The following is a 19,094-nucleotide window of genomic DNA, read 5'->3' on the forward strand; positions in this document are numbered from 1 at the left end:
GCCGTCCAATAGGATCTACGCAGGCGGGTAGCCAATCAAACAGACCCATTGCTGGATTGCTCAACGCATGCGTAGTTCAGATGACAATGAAAGGAAGACTTAATGTATGTTTTTTTATGTAATGTATGTTTATTTCGGTAACATCATGTAAAATGTGTAATGCATAATCATTCAGTAACCCTCCACCAATATAGCTTTATATAATATAGATTTCCATGATATGAAAATGTTATATAATAATATATATATATATATAAATATTTTGTGAGGAAACAAGAAAGAAGCTTTTAAATGACAAGGTACCTCTCCAGGGATAAACAGCAGTTACCATGATAATGAAATCTGTGGGGCCAGAATAGGAAATATGCATATTTACTCACTTTCCTCTGATCCATGCCTCGTTGTTTGGTGTATTACTGGATAATCTTACCTTATTATACCCTCAAAATTAATAAATTAAAGGGAGGGAAATCTCTCTTTGGTTGAAATAGTAAAGTGTTGGATATTTTCATCAAGTGACGAGGTGTTGCAAGTAGAAATGCTCAATTTAAAGGGGTCACAAGCCTAAAAGGTCGGGAACCACTGATCTGCAGGGTGGCATACCAAACATATTTGGTCTTGAAGAGGCATTTATGATGGGTGCAGGAGGTAGCAAGTCTGAGGGACTTAAACAGCATCATAGGCATAGCTTTAACACACTCAAAAACAATCAGAAGTCAAGTTTCAGTCCTGAAGACACAGAGGCTCCAGCTTGTGCCAGGTAGTTGGGGAAAGCGGGGTCGGCCCCGGACTTTCCTGCATCTTGCTCAGTGGGCGTCGGTCCAGCGTCGTGAACGTACTGCCGCAGCTGACCATTGTGAGAGACCCCCTGCTGCTTCAAGTATCCTTGCTGACAAAACAGCGGCGGCGCGCGATGGGTGAGGGATGCGCGGAAACATGATTCTAAAAGACACGAGAAAACACAGCGATGAGTCAGACTGCCACGGTCAGCGATGTCCTCGTCAGTCGTCTGCCCTGAGATTCAGTGTGGGGATGAAATTCATAGAAATCTGTAACTGAATCCCAAACATGTTAAATAATCATGCTTGTCAGTGATGCTAAAATTTAAGATGCAATTACCTACAGTTCTACTAAAATTATCTAAAATGACACCCACACCACAACGCAGCATCAGTGGCATTTCTGTTCACCAATGAATAACACCTTGGAGGAGAGGTTACTAAAGCGGGAATTAGAGTGTGAAGTCAGACGTCTTATTTGAATGAAGTGGCAGACAGAAAAAGAGGATGTAGTTATCATGTTATAGGAGAGACCTCATGACTGTGTGAGTCACTGTACAGAAAAGTTACCCGTGTTGCAATAAACGTGGAAGCTTCATCTCATCTCATCTCCAGCTGGCAGATGAGATGAGACCTGGCCTGACCTTTTCACAGCCCCGTGGGAACGTACACACTGCCAGTGTACAGTCGACACCTTGGTTCAGACCAGAATGAGATTTTTTTGACACCTGTTTTTACCATATATGATTATAACTATCCCGTTTAAAAATATAATATCAGTGAAAACATACAGTCGCACAGCTCAGCTACAGAGGCACTGGCAACTATCAGCCAAAACAAGAGAGCTATATCAAGCTAGCTGGAGAGAAAGTCACCACAAGTCCCGGCTAAAACTCAATGTATATATATATTTTCCGATTGAAAAATATCAAACGAGCTGAACAGACATCCTGGTAATTCCAAACTAGCCTGCCTCATAGGGCAGAAGCTAGGGCTGGGTATCACCAGGTACCTCGCGATACGATACTATCACGATATTTTGCCCACGATAACGATAATATCACGATACAGCGATTCTGCGATAATCGATATATTGCAAGGAATTTCATCCACGATACATCACGATATCTGTGTCACTGAAGAAATTCAGAATTTATTGACTGCACTGAATCCATTTCACAGGAATTACAAAACATTGTCAATCAATTTCACATGAATGACAGCCAAGTAAACAAAGAGTATATTGCACAGCGTCTCTTCTTAACACACACACTGACCACAACTATCATTAAATATCTATATGTGTGGGTTTCAGAGCTACTTAAACCATTTTTTTTTTAATTTTATTTGGTTGTATACCTATGTTTGAATAAAGATAAAGCTGTCCTCCGAAGAGGGGTGGTGGTGGTGTGCCAAAAAATACATATTTATATATTTTTTTTTTGTTAAATTTTTAAATATCGATATTTGGCACCAGTGTATCGATAACGTACCTCAAGACGAAATATCGCGATATATCGTAGTATCGATATTTTGGCACACCCCTAGCAGAAGCTAAATCTCATCATTAGCCGGACATGGCAGAGGAACCGTAACTGTCAACTTAGCTTTTGACTCTATATTTGAATCCTTGTTATTTGGTGCATTTAGTTTCCTTAAAGGAGGGATTGCAAGCAACAAAGTACAAATACTTCAGGTATCTGTACCTTACTTGTGTATTTCTTTTTCTGACAACTTTTTACTTTTACTCCCTACACTTTAACACACACACCTGTACTTTCTGCTCCTTACAATTTCAAAACAGGCTCTCGCTATTTTAGTTTTAATGCATTTGAGGGGAATTATTGCTATTTTTTATTTTTCCATCCCTGCAAACCGGCTTGTCCACATCCCAAGACTGATGTTTTTTCACCCATCAGTGCACATCACGCACGGCAGAAACAGCAAGAGGAAACAACGTGAAATAGTTAACAGGGTGGAAACAGGCAGAGAGGGTGACTGGGATACTTAAAAGGCTTTCACGCCTTTTAAGCAGAGGTGAAGTAATGCTTAGTATAAAGGCATAACAAGTTTTCCCTCTGTTATACAGTTTGGAGGCCAGTTTGAAAACGTCTGCCTCTGTATTATTTCTGTAGTTACTCTTATCTGCCTTCGTATGGCAGTAGAGGCTGTAAATGTCTAATACGTGTGTTGTACCTGTTAGGGTTGGACAGCCTTCACTGTTTTAATAATGAAACACAAACCTAATAAAATAAATAAATTTAGAAACTGGTGTGAAAGGGCATTCTGTCCCATTTTACTCTTCCCACTTTAGAACTAGAAACAGACCAGGAACAAGATGCAACTTTACCCGCATAGAAGGCCCTGAGGTCAGTCTGCACACAGTGCTCCAGGAAGCGCCGCAGTGGCTGGATGTGGGAGATTGGACCTTCCCATTCTGTGAGGAAGTCCTCAACCATGTGATGAATCGCCTTGGGCCTCGGTAAAGGCCAGCCGTGGGGACGCAGCTTCATTTCTTCCTCTTAAAAAAAAAAAAAACTTCATTTTGTAAAACTGCAGCAATTTTATTCCTAAAAAGTACATTTACTTTTTACAGTAGCATTTCTACTCACCTGTAGGAAGTTTGTCATAGTAGTATAAAACAGGGTGCAGAAAGTTAGACTTCCAAGCTTTGGTCCAGTCTGTTTGAGCCCTGCCCCGACCCAGATAGTCTATCTTCTTCTTCCCATACTGCATGACCAGGACCATCAGTCCATGGCTGGAGATCTCATGGCCCGAGAGAGAGGAGAACTGAGGCAAAGCCTGGATTGGAAACTCCTCCATGTATTCACAGTGGGAGCTTCGAGTCAACGAGAGAAGAAAGGACCAGAATATGATGAGCATTTAGGGATTAATGGGTTCTCTTGTTACTCTGAAAAAAGTCAGTCATCATAAGTCATCATAATTTATGCCAGTGAAGGACAGCATTCTATGTATTGAGTATACACAGGCAGTAGTACTACATAGGATGAATTAATAATAATAATTAATAACCTAATATTGCAGTTCAAACATCATCTGTCCATCCTGGTATCTCTACTGACTGACTGAGTCGTGGCTTGTTAGAATAACACATTTGAAAAACTATTTTCATTTTGAGATGTCGCTTATACACATATCATTACAGTAAAGCAGGTCAAATAAATGTCCTGACAGAGAAACACTTGATAGGTGATTCTGGAGAATGATGCTTATATAAAGCAGATGTATTCCGTTAAGAATTGCTCACTGAGGATTTAGCTCCCTTGGCATCCGTACACTGCCCTCTCACATTAATTAAAAGGAGCCGGTTAAGTTGGTTTTAGTGTTTAATGACTCCTGGCCAGTGGCCACATCCATTCAAAGGTGTTCTGGACAAAACCAGCTGAGAGGGATCCCTGCGCAGAACCAGGGCATTTAGGAGGAACTACATCTCACCAGGAGCAGTCAAAACAAACTGCTGGGCCACAGCACTTCATCAGGACATGTAACTTTAAAGGGACAGTGGGCAGATCTCATCAACAAATGAGCACAGTTGGACAAAGTTCTGACTCATGATGACAAAATAACATCTACTTACCCTCGAAGAAGTATAACGTCCCCCAGCACCTCAAACATTTGGTACGGCCCAGAGGCCTCGCCGACCCGCTTTAGAATCCAGGACTGAAGCTGCGTTGTCAACAGTTTAGTCGATGGCCACCAGTTGCTATGGTAACGCCGTTCAAGTACATGATGTACAGCTCTAGCTGTGATAAAGAAATCCAAACAGGTTATTTAAATAGCACCTCGAATACATCTCAAACTGACACAAAGGGACTGCACAGCTGCCAAAGTCCCATTATTCTGGATTCCTACTGCGACCCATGCAGATGAGTGTTTGTGGTCTTCATATTTGTGCATTCAACTGCATGCTCTGCATTTGTAATTAGACCATCACCTGTGTAACGGAACCCATGGACGAAGCCGCCAGCAGATGAGCGGTAGTCTCTGGAGTGAGCCGCAGTTCCCAGCACAAACAAGCCAGGGGTGTCCTTTCCTTCATACCAGGCTGTCACCCCCGGCAACCTCCCTTTGGCATTTTCACTGTTCGGGGGGCAGCTAGAGCTAGGGAGATTTGATTTTCAAAAGATGTGAACATTAATGGTAATATGACACAAGAGGATTCAGTGGATAGAACATTATTTGTCATTAACACAGATTTAGAGGCGATACAGTCAGTCAAAATGTATACCTGTCAAATATGCTGAAGTTGAACCTGAATCCAAGGCATCGAATCACGCGGTCGTAAGGCTTTCGCATGGAGAAGTTGTCGATGTGATACCCTGGCAGCTCTTCTCCCGTCACGTCCGAGCTGTTCCTCTCTTCCTGTGTGTACTTGTTTAAAGTCACATACAGCTGCCCCTTCTTCGCCGTCTTCCTTCCACCCGATCTCCTCACGCCGTTCTCCTTTCTTTGAGCGATCACTATTTTCTCCAGCCGCGCCTCCACCAACCCGTCGAGGGACTTGAGCTGGTAAGTGTCTATGAGCTCATTATTAACAGCTCTGAAATACAAAAAAATTAAAAAATAAACTTCACTTTAGGTGTACAGTATTGATAACTTTTGATACAAAACAGCTGCTGAGGTTGAATTATGCCAGTAATTACGTGGGACATTAATGTCCGATTAGGGGGTCACAGTGCCCACCAGGTTCTAACGCAGTTTCCAGGGGGAACTTGGAAATGTGGAGAAACTCGACTGATTTGGAAAAATACCAGTCAAGATCTAATACTTGAACAGCACATGTTCAAACTGTTGTGTTAAGTGTCAAAGTAGCCTACTAGTTAGCAAGCGCTGAGAAAAGTTTTAACAGTAAGTTAAAAGTGATGGAGAAAAAGTTGAGATAGTAAGCTGAAGTAGCCTAATCTATAAATACTAGAAACAGTTAGCTTAAAGTAGACAATCAATAAATGGTAGAAAAAGTTAGCTTAAAATATACTAATCAATAAATAGTTGAAACAGTTAGCTTAAAATAGACTAATCAATAAATAGATGGAACAGTTAGCTTAAAGTAGACTAATCAATAAATAGATGGAACAGTTAGCTTAAAGTTCCTAATTAATACATGTTAGAAACAGTTAGCTAAAAATAGCCTAATGAATAAATGGTCGCAATAGTTTAATTTAAATCAGTGCATCAGGAGCGTGAGTGATGGTGTTGATGGAATGAATCTAACAGCGCTGTCACAGCTTCGTCTAAAGAAAAACAATTCGGGTTGGGATCCACTGATAGAGGCCTACAGCAGAATCACAGACTGAAAAGAAAAGGAAAGCACTACCTGAGGTCTCCAACGTAATGCGTTTGCCACGCCAGTCGAACGGGGCTGGAGCTGAGCATGTGCACCCGACTCGCTCGTCCCATGATGCTCTGGGCTGTTTCAAAAGCCGAGTTCCCCTTGCCCAGAATGAGTACGGCCTGGTTCTTGTAGTCCTCAGGATTAGTGGAGATGGACTCGTAGCCTTCAACCAGGTCAGAACCGACGAACTCTACCGTCTGAGGGACCCACAGCCCCGTGGCTACCAGGAGGACGCTGATGACAGGAGGAACGAGTTTAACGTGACGCATCCGCAACCCAGACGAATGTGACATTTTCACCCCTGGCTCTGAAAATACCTGCATGTGTAGTCCGATGCATGCTGATCAGTCAGGATGTAGCTCCTGCCAGTGGCCGACGGCACTGCCCTGATCCTCCCGATGTCCACGCCATACTGGACCTTCAGCCCGAGCTCCTCCACATACATGGACAGATAGAGCGGGAAGGCATCAGCTGGCGGGTAAAACTCACCGCTCACTCTCTGGAACAGGAGGTCAGGTTTATCGCTCAGCAGTGAGTTCCAGTCATGGCGCAGGTTGAACTCCCGGTTCTGCCTCCCCGTGTGGATCTTATTGATGCTGATGAGCCTTCTGTGCCTGGGATACCTGATCACACCAAAACAGAGCAGAGGAAGCGCGTGTCGAGGGTCAATCGAGAGGAAAGACAAGTGCGATTTTTCTCGAGACGCTTTGAGAATGTTTCCTCACTTGTTAAAGAAGCTGCCCGGCCCCGAGTTCCTCTCCAGGATGATGTAGTCTCTTTTAGCCTTGGAGAGGAAATACCCCATCTGCAGTCCTGCAGGCCCGGCTCCAAGAACACAGTAATCATAGCGGCGGGTGCCATTGTGGTGGTGGTGGTGGTGGTTTTCAAAGGCGCATTCAACACAGCCAATCAGGATGAGGAGGATTAAACAAGGAAAGCTCGGATCCATAACCTGTTGGACACGAGCCAGTTAGGGAAAGGTGTGTCAGTAATAATAAGAAAAAAATATATACATAATTAAAATCCATATTACATTTAGAATATTGTAGTCCTACAAAAACCTCTACTGCTTTCAACATTCTGATGCTAAGACAAACAATTTGGGGGGCATACAGCAAAATGACCAAATGTATATATTGTGTATTATTATATAATAAATCATATAATGTTGAATTAATGTTTCCTTGGTGCATTTGTTTTGTTTCCTTGTGCTTTTAAATGTTTTATATTATACGTGATGTCATTTTTACTTGAAGAACAGCTGAGGCGGGGGGGGGGGGGGCAACAAAACAAAACAAAAAAAAAAACAGAAATATATCCAATAGTTTGAATACACGCTCCTTTAACATGAGCATATCATCATCATGGTTGGGAATGCCAACAACAACAAATACCTCTCCTCACTGTGATGCAGTCCAGTTCAACACCACTGCACACCATGTTGTTATATTATTACCTTTCTTATATTCTTTAACCCTGTATAAATATACACAGATACATTTCTAGTAGAATGAACACATATATTTGAATTCTTTTTGTTGTATTCTTACTTCTTACTTATTTTCTTTACTTGTGTTTTCTAAGACATTAGAATGGGGGCAGCTGTAACACAGGCCATTTCAATAAAGCAGATCAATAAAGTATTTCTGAGTCTGACTCTGAGTTACTTCACACACAGTGTACTCACATCATAGCTTAATGTTTATGTTGAGCTGTCTTTGTTCGCTCCAAATCTTGTTTGTATGCCAATCTGTACTTTCATTTATAGCTTTTTTCTTTTCTTTTCTTTTTTTTAACATCGAGAGCAACTTATTGGAAACATTCTGGTTAGAATATATCAACATTAACTCTTTTCTGGCTTATAAACTGTCTGATCATTCTGTTACAACACAGGTTTTTTCCTCTCCTCACTTTACTTCTGCCTGTCTGGGCATCTGGGCCATTAAGCAACTGGCAGCACATCGTCTAGCTGCCGAGCTCGGTGCTCTGCTCGCAGGCAGGCTCCATGTTCAAAATCCATCCCGAGTGATTCACTAAAGGTGACTAACAAACAGCTAACTCATCCACTGATAGTTCACCGATATGTGAGTAAACTCAGCGGGCTCAGCTCCGGACGGTAACCCCCTCCTCCACCTCCCCGGCGCTCCGCGAACTCTTCGGCCGACGTTGTGCCGCCGTGCCGGGGATGCGGCGGCTGCCATCGCCCGCCGAAACCAGATGTGACACAACGGGACACAAAAACATGGAGGGTACCGCGTTACCTTTGTTTTCTTGTTACATCAGTCGATCCCTGGCGCGCAACATCTGGGGCTCGGCACGCAGCAGACCTGTGGAGACTCCTACATGTTTACTGCTCCGCATGTTTCAAGCCCGTCGTAGTGTGTGTGTGTGTGTGTGTGTGTGCGATCCCCTCGGAAAATCCACAAGCTCAGACCCCTCCCCTCCCCGGTGGAGGGCTGCTTGCATAAGGGGGCGTGGCTAGAGAACACCATAGAATATGGTAGAATAGAAAGGGTTATTAAAATGTCATAATTTAATAATAATAAAAAGTAAGGGTGGACAATAATCACAGTAACTTGGTCATCAGTAAGCACAGTATAGTTGTTGTGATTGTTGTGCACCATTTCTTTTTTCTTTTTCTTTTTCCAACTTAAAGGGTAACTCCACCAATTTTACGCATTAAATGTGTTCACAGGTTTTGGGGAGCACTGCTGCATATTTGTAAAAAAAAAAAAAAAAAAAAAAAAGTAGTAGAAAGTCTTTAGAGGCTGAATGTAATCTGCCATCTTTGGCTTTAAAGGTAACATCCGCTTCTTTCAGCCGGCTGTTTCTGTCAGCGGACTCTGTTCCTAAATTAAAGTTAGCTGTTGGTGCAGCGGAGTACTGGAAGAGTATTAGTATTAATATGGAGTATTAGCATGAGGGAGGGGTTTTTTTTTGTTTTCATCGTGCGCGTCAAGAAAAAAAGTTGAAATGTCGAGAATAAAGCCGACATGTCAAGTTTACAGTCGACCTTTTGAGACTGCATCAAACAGCGCGTATGACTGCCTCAACAAAACGCCTTGTGTAGATGAACTGGTGAAACTGTACTCCAGAGTTTAGTTTTAGTAACAAAGACATTATTTCTCTTTTAGCTCCTTAACACGGTGTAGTTGTCAGTATTGGGTCTTTGGTCTCTGTCTGTCCAGAAGGAAAAACCACACGAGCATGGGAGAGGCGGGCCGCAGCTCGCACAGCTGTCAGTCGCTCCCCTGACTGGATCTGAGGGACCAGGAGAGTTGACTTTATTCTCGGCATTTCAACTTCTTTCTTGAAGGGCATAATGAAAACAAAACTTCCTCCTCTCGTGTTTTTCTCTCAGCCCTGGCCCTAATACTCTTCCGCAGAGGAGAGCGGCACTGAGTCGAGGCGCTCAAAAACACGCAGAGTCACATCCTTTGGACGGTCGCAGAGAATCTGAGTCACTCAAAAAGTTGTTGCACAGAGCTCCTTTAAACTGAAAATGTGTGCTTCCCTCAGCACGTCCACCTCCACTCCCACTTCTACTTCTTTTAGTTTTCTTTTAGTTTTCATGACTCACTACAGCTGTCTCTGTAGTCAAACCTGAGCCTGGAAGATCGTTATACACAACTGCCCTTGAAAGATTTGACTTTTTTAAGTTGTGTTTCCTTTTCTATGGGTAAAACAAACATATTTGTCTAAACCTTCCACTTAGTGGCCTCTTACAGGAGACAGAGCCTTTCCTCCTCAAATGTAGTAATGCCAGTCTACCAGAGGTGAAAGGGCCGGCTTTTTGGTAACTGTTTGGGCACTTTACATGGACATGGTCCCACTATTTCACTTGCAATCACTGTGGATGAAGGAAAAAGAGTACTGACTTGTCATGTTTATATGAGTATTTATTTATCTATTTACTTCCTTTACTCAATTCAGAGTGGAGATAGCAGCGTCTAAAATAACCCTGTTACAGAATGTGCTGTAACTATCAAAAGTACTTCTCATGCCCCCTTTTATGATTGAATCATCGTTATCATTATCAACACATGATATTATGTTAACACTTGTACAGCCACATACATGTAAGCACAATTCTAATGTGTCTAATTGAGTTACTCCATGCACTTCTATGTACTTCAGTTGGGATAGGACTGCATCATAATTAACCAGCTGATATGTTCTGAGTTTGAGTGACAACTAAACAAACAAAAGAAACAAAACGTGGTAAAAAAAAAGTGGAGGAAAGTCTGACATTAAGTCCAGCACCTCAAAATTGAACCTGACTACAGTACTCGAGTAGACGCACTTCGTTACATTTCACCGATGAGTATCTTTTTTTTTTTTTATCAGAATGAGCACAAAAGCTGGCTCCAACAGAGCTGTTCATTTCTGCCTCATCATGTTTTCAGATTTGTCCACCGCAGTCACTCGTGTGCTCCGTCATGTTAAGCCTCAGCACTCTGAGAGGTGTGACTCAGCGGTCACACTTCCCCTTTTGGGCACGTCCAGGCTGTATAAAAGAGGCAGGACGGAGCTGAGAGGCCACAGCAGAGCCTTCACTCAGCCGAGGTGACGACCGCCAGAGGACCCATCAGCACAAAGACTTCAATTCATCACAGGTATGTTATGTATACATATTTCACACACTTTGTTATTCATATTAAATATGTTTGACTGAACCAAGTCAATTCATTGCAGTCAGATGGAGACCATGAAGAGTGCCAGGAAGAATGACACAGGAGACGTTGGCTGGTACTGACTGATTCTTTCAAAGACTTCTTAAAGAACTGTCTGTTTTATTTAATCTGATTGTGCGCTTTAAAAGTTCCCTCTGATTCATTCCGTCCTTTTTTTGCCGCCAGTGATCTGTCAGAGCAGATTAAAGCAGCCACTAAGGACAACCACGTCCGAGCTGAGAACACACAGCTGATGCTGAGCTACCAGAAGGGTCAGATCACTCTGCCACAGTACAAGGTGAACGCCACACACCGACGCCCTCCAGTCAACACGTCTATGGGGCTCCATGTACATCGTCCTGAGCAGTGCATGATTACGTTTATGTTTCCGTCAGGTCCTGTTGTGCTCCCTCTATGAGATCTACAAGGCGCTGGAAGAGGAGCTGGACAGGAATTCCTCCCATCCAGCTGTTGCACCGATATACTTCCCCCAGGAACTCGCCCGCCTGGAGTCCCTGGAGAGAGACCTGGAGCATTTCTTCGGCTCAGACTGGAGGAAGAGGGTGATCGTCCCCGCAGCCACGCACAGATATGAACAGAGACTACGCAAGGTGAGCAAAGACGAGGTCATGACATTAAAAGGCACATTCTGGGGTTGGCTCTTTGTGAATTACAGCCGGTGTTTAAAAAAAACCAAAAACATTTCAGATTGGCAAAAAGAGCCCGGAGCTGCTGGTGGCCCACGCCTACACCCGTTATCTGGGCGATCTGTCCGGAGGTCAGGTGCTGGGGAAGATTACCCAGAAATCTCTGGGGCTGAGCAGCAAAGAGGGGCTTTCATTTTTCTCCTTCCCCGGCGTGAGCAGCCCCAACCGCTTCAAGCAGCTGTACAGGAGCAGGATGAACAGCATCGAGCTGACGGAGGAGCAGAGGAAGGCGGCGCTGCAGGAGGCCGTGGACGCCTTCGAGCTGAACATCCAGGTGAGAGCGGAGGGGTCGACGGGCTGATTTAAAGGGGCACGCTGTAGTTTAGGAGAAGAAAATATATTGATGTTTCCCATAACTGAATGAACAAGCTGTTCTTAGAAGAAAATAAGGTCCCTTAACACCGTTTGAAGCTAGAAAGGTGGCAGTGGCAGGGTCCGCCACATGTAAACAAAGTAAAACGGTATGAAATTGTGTTGTGCATTATGGAAACAAAGAGGGTTGGTTTATTTGGTTTCCTTTAGCCCTTCTGATTGATTAAAATGTATCTAAAACAGTGTAGTGCACCTTTAATGTGGTGTCAAGTGACCAATAATGCCATCAAGAGTTTCTAGAGTGGCAAAAAAAACAATCCACATTGAAACTGAGAAAAAGAGGAAGTGAATATTTCTAATACATGCAGTGTAAGCAACTCCTCTTTCTGCCTCTTCCTGCAGGTTTTTGATGACTTGCAGAAAATGTTGACTGTCACAGCGCAACCGGCGGACCAGTCGGAGAGCAAAGCCTCCGCGTTCCCGTCCTCGCCCATCATGCAGTTCACCGTGGGACTGTGCGTCGCCCTGACCACCGTTGGCGTGGGGATGTACGCCCTGTAGGCTTTTCCCCCCCCCCACCAGCACCCGTAATCGATCCGCACTAGCAGCACTTTACTGATCGCCTGACGCAACACATGAAATCGAGACCAAATGTTTGATCACAGCTGAAACAGTGACTCTCTCCACTTGTTGTAATTTGTATGAACTTTATTAAAAAAAATGCTACACTGTGAATACAACGTCTCCTTAACTCATCCTTGTGTCGAACATGAAAAACTGTAAGACCGAAGAGGATTTCAAATACTTTATTCTTTACACATCATGAGACCAGTGAAACATCTTTGTGTAACAGCGACACCCTAAACAGTTTTGTTTTTTTTAATCATTTTAGTATAAATTCTGATGCAATAATAATCAGCTCCAAGTCCAGATCCATCTGTAGCAATCAATAAACAGTTTTCACCACGACTTGGATCAGAAATGATTCCATCGGCTGACACAGAGAGTCACAAAAGGAGCAGACCAACAACTATTTACAAACGACAATATGTATAAGTGCTCGAGCTCCGGCGGCTCTACTTGACTCTGTAGAGCACTTTCCTCTGCATGCGGTGCTGCAGCTCGCCCCGCCTCAGCATCAGGTGGAGGACTTTGTAGATGGCGTGCTCCGGATATTTCTGCAACAGAGGAACAAACCGGAGAGATTACTTACAGAAGTAGACGGAAAGCTGTCTTTTTTTATGATTCTCAACTGTATACTGTGCCAATGACCCCGTCTCACCTTAGGGTGATAGTTACACAAACCATAACGCAAATGTCAATATTGCTTTACAAGTTTTTCTGTGTTACGTGAGCGGTGATGAACCGGTTTTTCCCTTCTTTATTGCGATTCAATGGCCACACATGCCACTAAATATACTAGGGCTGGGTATCACCAGGTACCTCGCGATACGATACCATCACGATATTTTTCCCACGATAGCGATAATATCACGATACAGCGATTCTGCGATAATCGATATATTGCAAGAAATTCCACCCACTATACATCACGATATCTGTGTCACTGAAGAAATTCAGAATTTATTGACTGCACTGAATCCATTTCAAAGGAATGACAAAACTAGAGCCAAGTAAAACAAGTGTATACTGCACAGTGGCTCTTCACACACACACACAAATATTACTAAATATCGATATTTGGCGCCAGTGTATCGATAACGTACTTCAAGACGAAATGACGCGATATATCGTATTATCGATATTTTGGTACACCCTTAAAATACACTATATAAAAATGAATGATGGCTTAAAACCCGTTTACGGGGGAGCATCTAACCCTCTCCTCTGATTTGGTCACACTGACCTGTTTGGTGAAGTCTCCGACGATGCTGTGCTCGGACACCTGGGAGCCGATGGCGAAGCGCCTCTTCATCTGCTTCTCAATGCGCGAGATCATTTCCTGGTCCTCCGTAGAAGTGAAGCCCTCCACTCCTGGACACACAATGTAGTTGGAGAAAGGTTAAAAACAACTATTTAACAATTAATTATTGTCCGGTTAAAAGGCATGCTGAACCGAGTCTAAACATTCAAGGTGGACGAGAACCCTTTTCTTTGTCTGATGTAAGCCCACAGCTCCATCACGTTAGCTCGAGTACCCCCATCAGTCATGAGCAGATTATAAATTGGTCTTAACGCAACACAATCAAAAAAGCCTTAATACTGTTAAGAGGACACGTTTGTTTTATGACAACCATGTACAAGCTAAACATTTTGATCATTTATTCATTACCTTTAGCTAGCCATGTGGGCGCTAATTTAGCCATAATTTTGTCTATCTTTTTAAGTTAGCTGACCGTCTCTACAATCTTTCCAACCAGCGATAAGTATCGCTGGTTGGGAAACACTGAGGTTGATGACCTGTAGATTTTAAAACTACACCAACAGCAGTGATTCTTACTTTGAGCCAACACACTGCAGACACACATGTAATTTAAGTAAAACAAAATAAATAAATAATAAACTCATAATAGCACCAGTCACAATCTCTACACGACGACACACACACCTGAGAGGCTGCCGGACAGCGCGGCGTCCAGTGTGGAGACCTGGAAGAGTCTGAGGGCCTCGTCCACCTCTTCCTCTCCGGCCACAGCCTGCAGCTTCATCTTGGCCAGCGACTCCGCGATACGCACGACGGCCTCCAGCTGCCTGATACGGCAGAGACAGCAGTGATTACCTCGTGCAACAAAAGCTGGCGAAAAAGATTGATGCGCATGTCAGAGACGGCTTATAAAAGTACCTGACGGTGATGGGGATGGAGGGTCTCTTGTCCGTCTCCCTTTCGTGCTCCTTTGCTCCGCTCCTCATCACCACGTATCTGTTCTTCAGCTTCTCCGCAGCGGCAGCGGACAGCCGAGGGCCGCATTTACTGCGAACGTTCAGGCAAAGTCATGAGCGCACAAGAGTTACCTAACGACTGAAAGGAAAGAGTCTCGTTTCTGTCGCAAACTCACGTCCTGGCGTAGGCGATGTATTTCTTGAAGGTGGCCAGTGGAATCTCGCCCTCGACGCCCTCCGTCTGCGTCTGGGCGCTCAGGTGAACGTTCATCACGTGGCGAGCCAGCGTCTGCAAACACAACGATATTTATCGTTATTTAACTCACTCGCTTTTGACGATTTAAAGCAGCGCACTTCCAGTCAGACGTGCTCCTCCTTACCATGTCCCTCTGCTGGTCGTGGTGGTCTTTAATGATGAAGATCATATCGAAACGGGACAAAATGGTGGGCATGAAGTCAATGTTGTCCTCCCCCTTTGTGTCGTCCCAGCGGCCAAACACGGAGTTAGCTGCAGCCAGCACTGAGCACCGCGAGTTCAGGGTGGTGGTGATGCCGGCCTGCGGAGGGGGGGGAAGTCAAGATGTCAGTTTCTGTTCGTCGACTGCTTTAGCGCAGTGAGAGAATCGGGTTTTTACAGATTTGGCTGATACCTTGGCAATGGAGATGGTCTGCTGCTCCATGGCTTCATGGATGGCCACTCTGTCGTCCTCTCGCATCTGAACAACAAAAAGGCACGTTTGTGTTCAACCCTGGGAGACAAAATCAGACGAACGCAGATCTTCTGCAACACAAAATCTTTGTACCTTGTCAAACTCGTCGATGCATACGACTCCGCCGTCGGCCAGCACCATGGCTCCACCCTCCATGATGAATCCGCGGGTGGCGGGGTCCCTCAACACGGAGGCAGTCAGACCAGCTGCACTGCTGCCCTTACCTGAGGTGTAAACCTGACGGCACGCAACGAGAGCCGCATTAGCATGCTAGCATTAAAAAGGGGACTACGGTTAAACTTCCATCGACCGAGGAGAATGAGCACCTACCCCGATAGGCGAGCATCTCTCCACAAACTTGAGCAGCTGAGACTTGGCTGTGCCCGGATCTCCCAGCATGAGCAGGTTGATGTCCCCCCTGCGGGTGAGACCATCGGGCAGCCTGAAAAAAGACGGGAGACGGAAGAATTACTACGCGCGTGAGGACAAAAAGCGTACACTCATCTGTGCTGCGAGCCAATCCGACAGCCTCACCTCTTCCTCGAGCCTCCGAACAACAGACAGGTGATGGCCTTCTTCAGGTCATCGCTGCCGTAGATGGATGGAGCCAAGGAGCGCGCCAGAGAGGCGTAGACGTTAGGAGTGGCAGCCAGAGCTCTCAGCTCCTCCTCTTCCTGTGGAGACACTGACCCAGTGGCACCACGACCTGGAAGGAAAAAACAAAACAATACTACCATCAGACCGGGTCCTGTTACCCTCCTTCTACACGCTGTGTGTTTTAATGAAGATGCCGATCTTTACCTGCCCCCTCTGTGTCCATCTGGATGCCGACCACCCGCAGGTAGGACGCGCGGATGCCCACGCCGGCACTCTTCTCTCTCCCTTTGGCCTTCACAGCAGCCACCTTCTTGATGGAGTAGATGCCCATGATGGTCACTCTGTTGCCTGGGACCACACGGTCACACAGGTACCTGAGAGCAGGAGGAGGAGGAGGAGGAGGAGGCGGTGAAGCCAATTAGAAACTTTTTTTTTTTTAAAAAAGAGCAGCAGGAAAAAGAAAATCTTGATTTATTAGATTTTCGTTGACAATGAGCTCCTCACCGGTCAGAGTAGAGCTGCAGGTGGCGCGGCATCTCTCCATGAGGCACGGCGTCTGGAGACTCCTGCAGGCGGAGGGTCTGGAAGTCCACGCAAGCGCAGCGGTCCGGGATGATGAAGTACGGATCCACGGGACACTTCACCCTTCCGGGATTTTCACTGAGGAGAGAGAAAAGTTGTTGGATGCAGCGGAGAAAAAAAACAGCGTGACCCAATCGGACCTGCTGAGTCACAGAGGTCGCACTCACTTGTTGCACTTGCGCGGCAGAGCGTAGCCCTGCAGGCCGGGAGGCAGCGGGATGTTGTTGATGACGCCGCGGCAGCCGCGACACTGCAGACACACCTTGGTGGCCTTCGCCTTCACAGCGGTGGCCGATATGATGATGCCGTGCACCTTCACCAGGCGAGACACTTGCTCGGACTGCGGAGGGAACGACAAGATGAGATCAAATGGTCGGCGGCGACGAAGAGAGCGCGAGACGGAACAGAGGTGTGCACTGCAGGTACCTTGAGGCCGCGGATGGAGGTGTGATGTGCGTCACTCTTCAGCATGACCTGGATATCCTGGACCGTCTCCTCCCCTACCGGTCGGGGTCGGGTCACTTCATCGGCTACATCCTTAGCGGCTTCCTCCAGCTGTAAATGAGACCACAGTGTTATCAGGGACATCGATAACGGCGACCGAGACAGCTGAACAACTTTATATTCAGGTGAAGGATAATTTCAGACTCACCAGCGGCAGGTTCTCGGTGGGCAGCTTGTAGAGGCAGTCCGACAGATCCTCGTCGAAGCTGGCGAGGTCCTCCATCTCCACCTCCACCCAGTACTCCCCGAGGGTGTAGTGTCTCTTGAGCTCATCTCTAGTTTAAAAACATACAGGGAGTAAACGTATAAATGTGGCGCTGACAACTATTGCTAGCACATCCACAAGACAAACGAGCAGTTGAGTCAACTGACCATGAAGCAAAGATTATGGAGAAATGGTGAGAAACACCTCACACATACTGCTGACACTGTATTAGTTGGAGCATCAACAATTAAATAGTTGTCAACTACTAAATTAATTAGATTTTTTTTTAAATAAAAACTGTCAAAACGGACTCCAGCTTGTTAAATGTGAATATTTTCTGGTTTCTTTACTCCTCTGTGACTACAAAATGAATATCCTTAGATTGTGGACAAAACAATACATGTGAGGATGTCATCTGGATCTTTTGGAAACACAGATCAACCAATTTTTTTCACCATTTTCTGGCATTTTTTTAAACCAAACATACTTAATTGACAAATCATCTCCTTGTAAAATAACTTAGCTGCAGCCAGGGTATTAGTTGATAACCATTTTGATGCCAGATTGGTGAGCTACTGTCAGTTAAACAGGTACACTGGAGTGACTTCCTGTTGCACACGGACCGAAAAACATGATGGTCACAATAGAAGCGTAGGAAACTGAGGCATTCTAACTAGTGCGGGTCAAGCTCCAGACGCACTACATTTCCCATCATGCAACTCTACAGCCTTTAGACATTTAGACCCCCCTTGCTTCCAAAAATCCACAGTCCAATGTTTGTAACACAGTAAAATTGATCCAGATGACCTTGATGACATCATCAGGGTCATTTTCCCCCCCTAATTCACTAAATCTCCCTTCAGGTCCACATTATAAGAAGTTGTGTCCACAGGCTGAGCAGTACATCCAAAGTGAACAAACTTTACATGTGAAATTCTCAGATTGTCCCTTTAATATCAGTGTCTGTTCACGAGGTTCACCCACAGGCACTCTGGTTAACAGGCACCCACTTCTTTTGTTTTTTTCTACACAGCTCACAAGCCTCAGTGCCTCCTCACCACGATCACTTTCACACAGTCTTCACGCTGCTCTGACCGCGATCAACTGGCTCACCTGTATTTATAAGTGAACCCGGTCCGGTCGGTCCCCACTCTGAACTGCCGGAGGAACTCACGGAACCGCTTCTTGATGTGGGTCCTCTTCTGTCCGCCTTCATCCGCGCCGGGCCCCTCTCCTCCTCCGAAGCTGTCGCTGTAGTAAACTCCCGGGTCGTCGAAGCCAGACATCGTGTAGCAGGCCGGAGGACAGAGAGTCTGGATAGCTGTGGGATAGTTTCTCTCTGGGTCAACAGGAAAACTCGATGTGTGGACGCACGCAGCTGCTCTCGGTGACTGTTTCGCGGCAAAAACTCAACTCCTTCCCGTCTGTTTCCCGCGAGTCGCTTCTCGCAGCGCCCCTCTCCCGTCCTCTGATTGGCCGGGAGCGACGAGCGCCCGTCGCTATTGGTCCGAGCGGTTTTACGGAGGAGTGTGCTTGATTTAGAGGTGGAGCTAGTGAGCAGCGATGGCGCGAAAAAGACAAGAGGAGGAGGAGGAAGAGGAGGAGGAGCACGAGGAGCAGGACGGTGCAACAAAGAGGAATGAATACAGGAGCAGATTGAAGTGCAAACTGCGACCATAGCTCAACAAAAACACGATTTTACCACCTTAAATACATGTTTTTAGAGGAGCTTTCTGTCTGGGCAGGATTTATCTGTATTTACAATGGGCATAGTTCAGTACACTAATAGTCAAATAGGTCAGTTTTAGAGGCTTCTATGCACCTTATTTCT

At 45.3% G+C, this 19,094-nt stretch overlaps 3 protein-coding genes across 3 annotated transcripts; 1 reads left to right on the forward strand and 2 right to left on the reverse strand.

The window, feature by feature from the left end:
- Positions 1-105: 105 nt before the first annotated feature.
- Positions 106-8,541, reverse strand: foxred2 (FAD-dependent oxidoreductase domain containing 2). Its single transcript, XM_030408025.1, has 10 exons — positions 8,394-8,541; positions 6,858-7,084; positions 6,450-6,755; positions 6,115-6,366; positions 5,029-5,340; positions 4,735-4,901; positions 4,378-4,543; positions 3,392-3,618; positions 3,130-3,300; positions 106-942 (listed from the first exon to the last, which is right to left on the reverse strand). Exons 2-10 carry the CDS (start codon positions 7,079-7,081, stop codon positions 710-712), a joined length of 2,058 nt encoding a protein of 685 aa, XP_030263885.1. The 5' UTR covers positions 7,082-7,084; positions 8,394-8,541; the 3' UTR covers positions 106-709.
- A 2,113-nt stretch (positions 8,542-10,654) lies between these two features.
- On the forward strand, positions 10,655-12,559 carry hmox1a (heme oxygenase 1a). Its single transcript, XM_030408785.1, has 6 exons — positions 10,655-10,748; positions 10,828-10,881; positions 10,992-11,103; positions 11,201-11,416; positions 11,514-11,786; positions 12,227-12,559. Exons 2-6 carry the CDS (start codon positions 10,832-10,834, stop codon positions 12,383-12,385), a joined length of 810 nt encoding a protein of 269 aa, XP_030264645.1. The 5' UTR covers positions 10,655-10,748; positions 10,828-10,831; the 3' UTR covers positions 12,386-12,559.
- Positions 12,560-12,614: 55 nt separating this feature from the next.
- Positions 12,615-18,701, reverse strand: mcm5 (minichromosome maintenance complex component 5). Its single transcript, XM_030408784.1, has 16 exons — positions 18,377-18,701; positions 17,207-17,333; positions 16,981-17,109; positions 16,722-16,894; positions 16,477-16,632; positions 16,177-16,346; positions 15,910-16,081; positions 15,706-15,817; positions 15,469-15,612; positions 15,316-15,381; positions 15,046-15,222; positions 14,842-14,954; positions 14,628-14,756; positions 14,394-14,536; positions 13,692-13,819; positions 12,615-13,002 (listed from the first exon to the last, which is right to left on the reverse strand). The coding sequence occupies exons 1-16, from the start codon at positions 18,547-18,549 to the stop codon at positions 12,901-12,903; spliced, it is 2,214 nt and encodes a 737-aa protein (XP_030264644.1). The 5' UTR covers positions 18,550-18,701; the 3' UTR covers positions 12,615-12,900.
- Between the last annotated feature and the right edge of the window lie 393 nt (positions 18,702-19,094).

This window comes from Sparus aurata, chromosome 23 (assembly GCF_900880675.1).
Source record: "Sparus aurata chromosome 23, fSpaAur1.1, whole genome shotgun sequence".
NCBI lineage: Eukaryota > Metazoa > Chordata > Actinopteri > Spariformes > Sparidae > Sparus > Sparus aurata.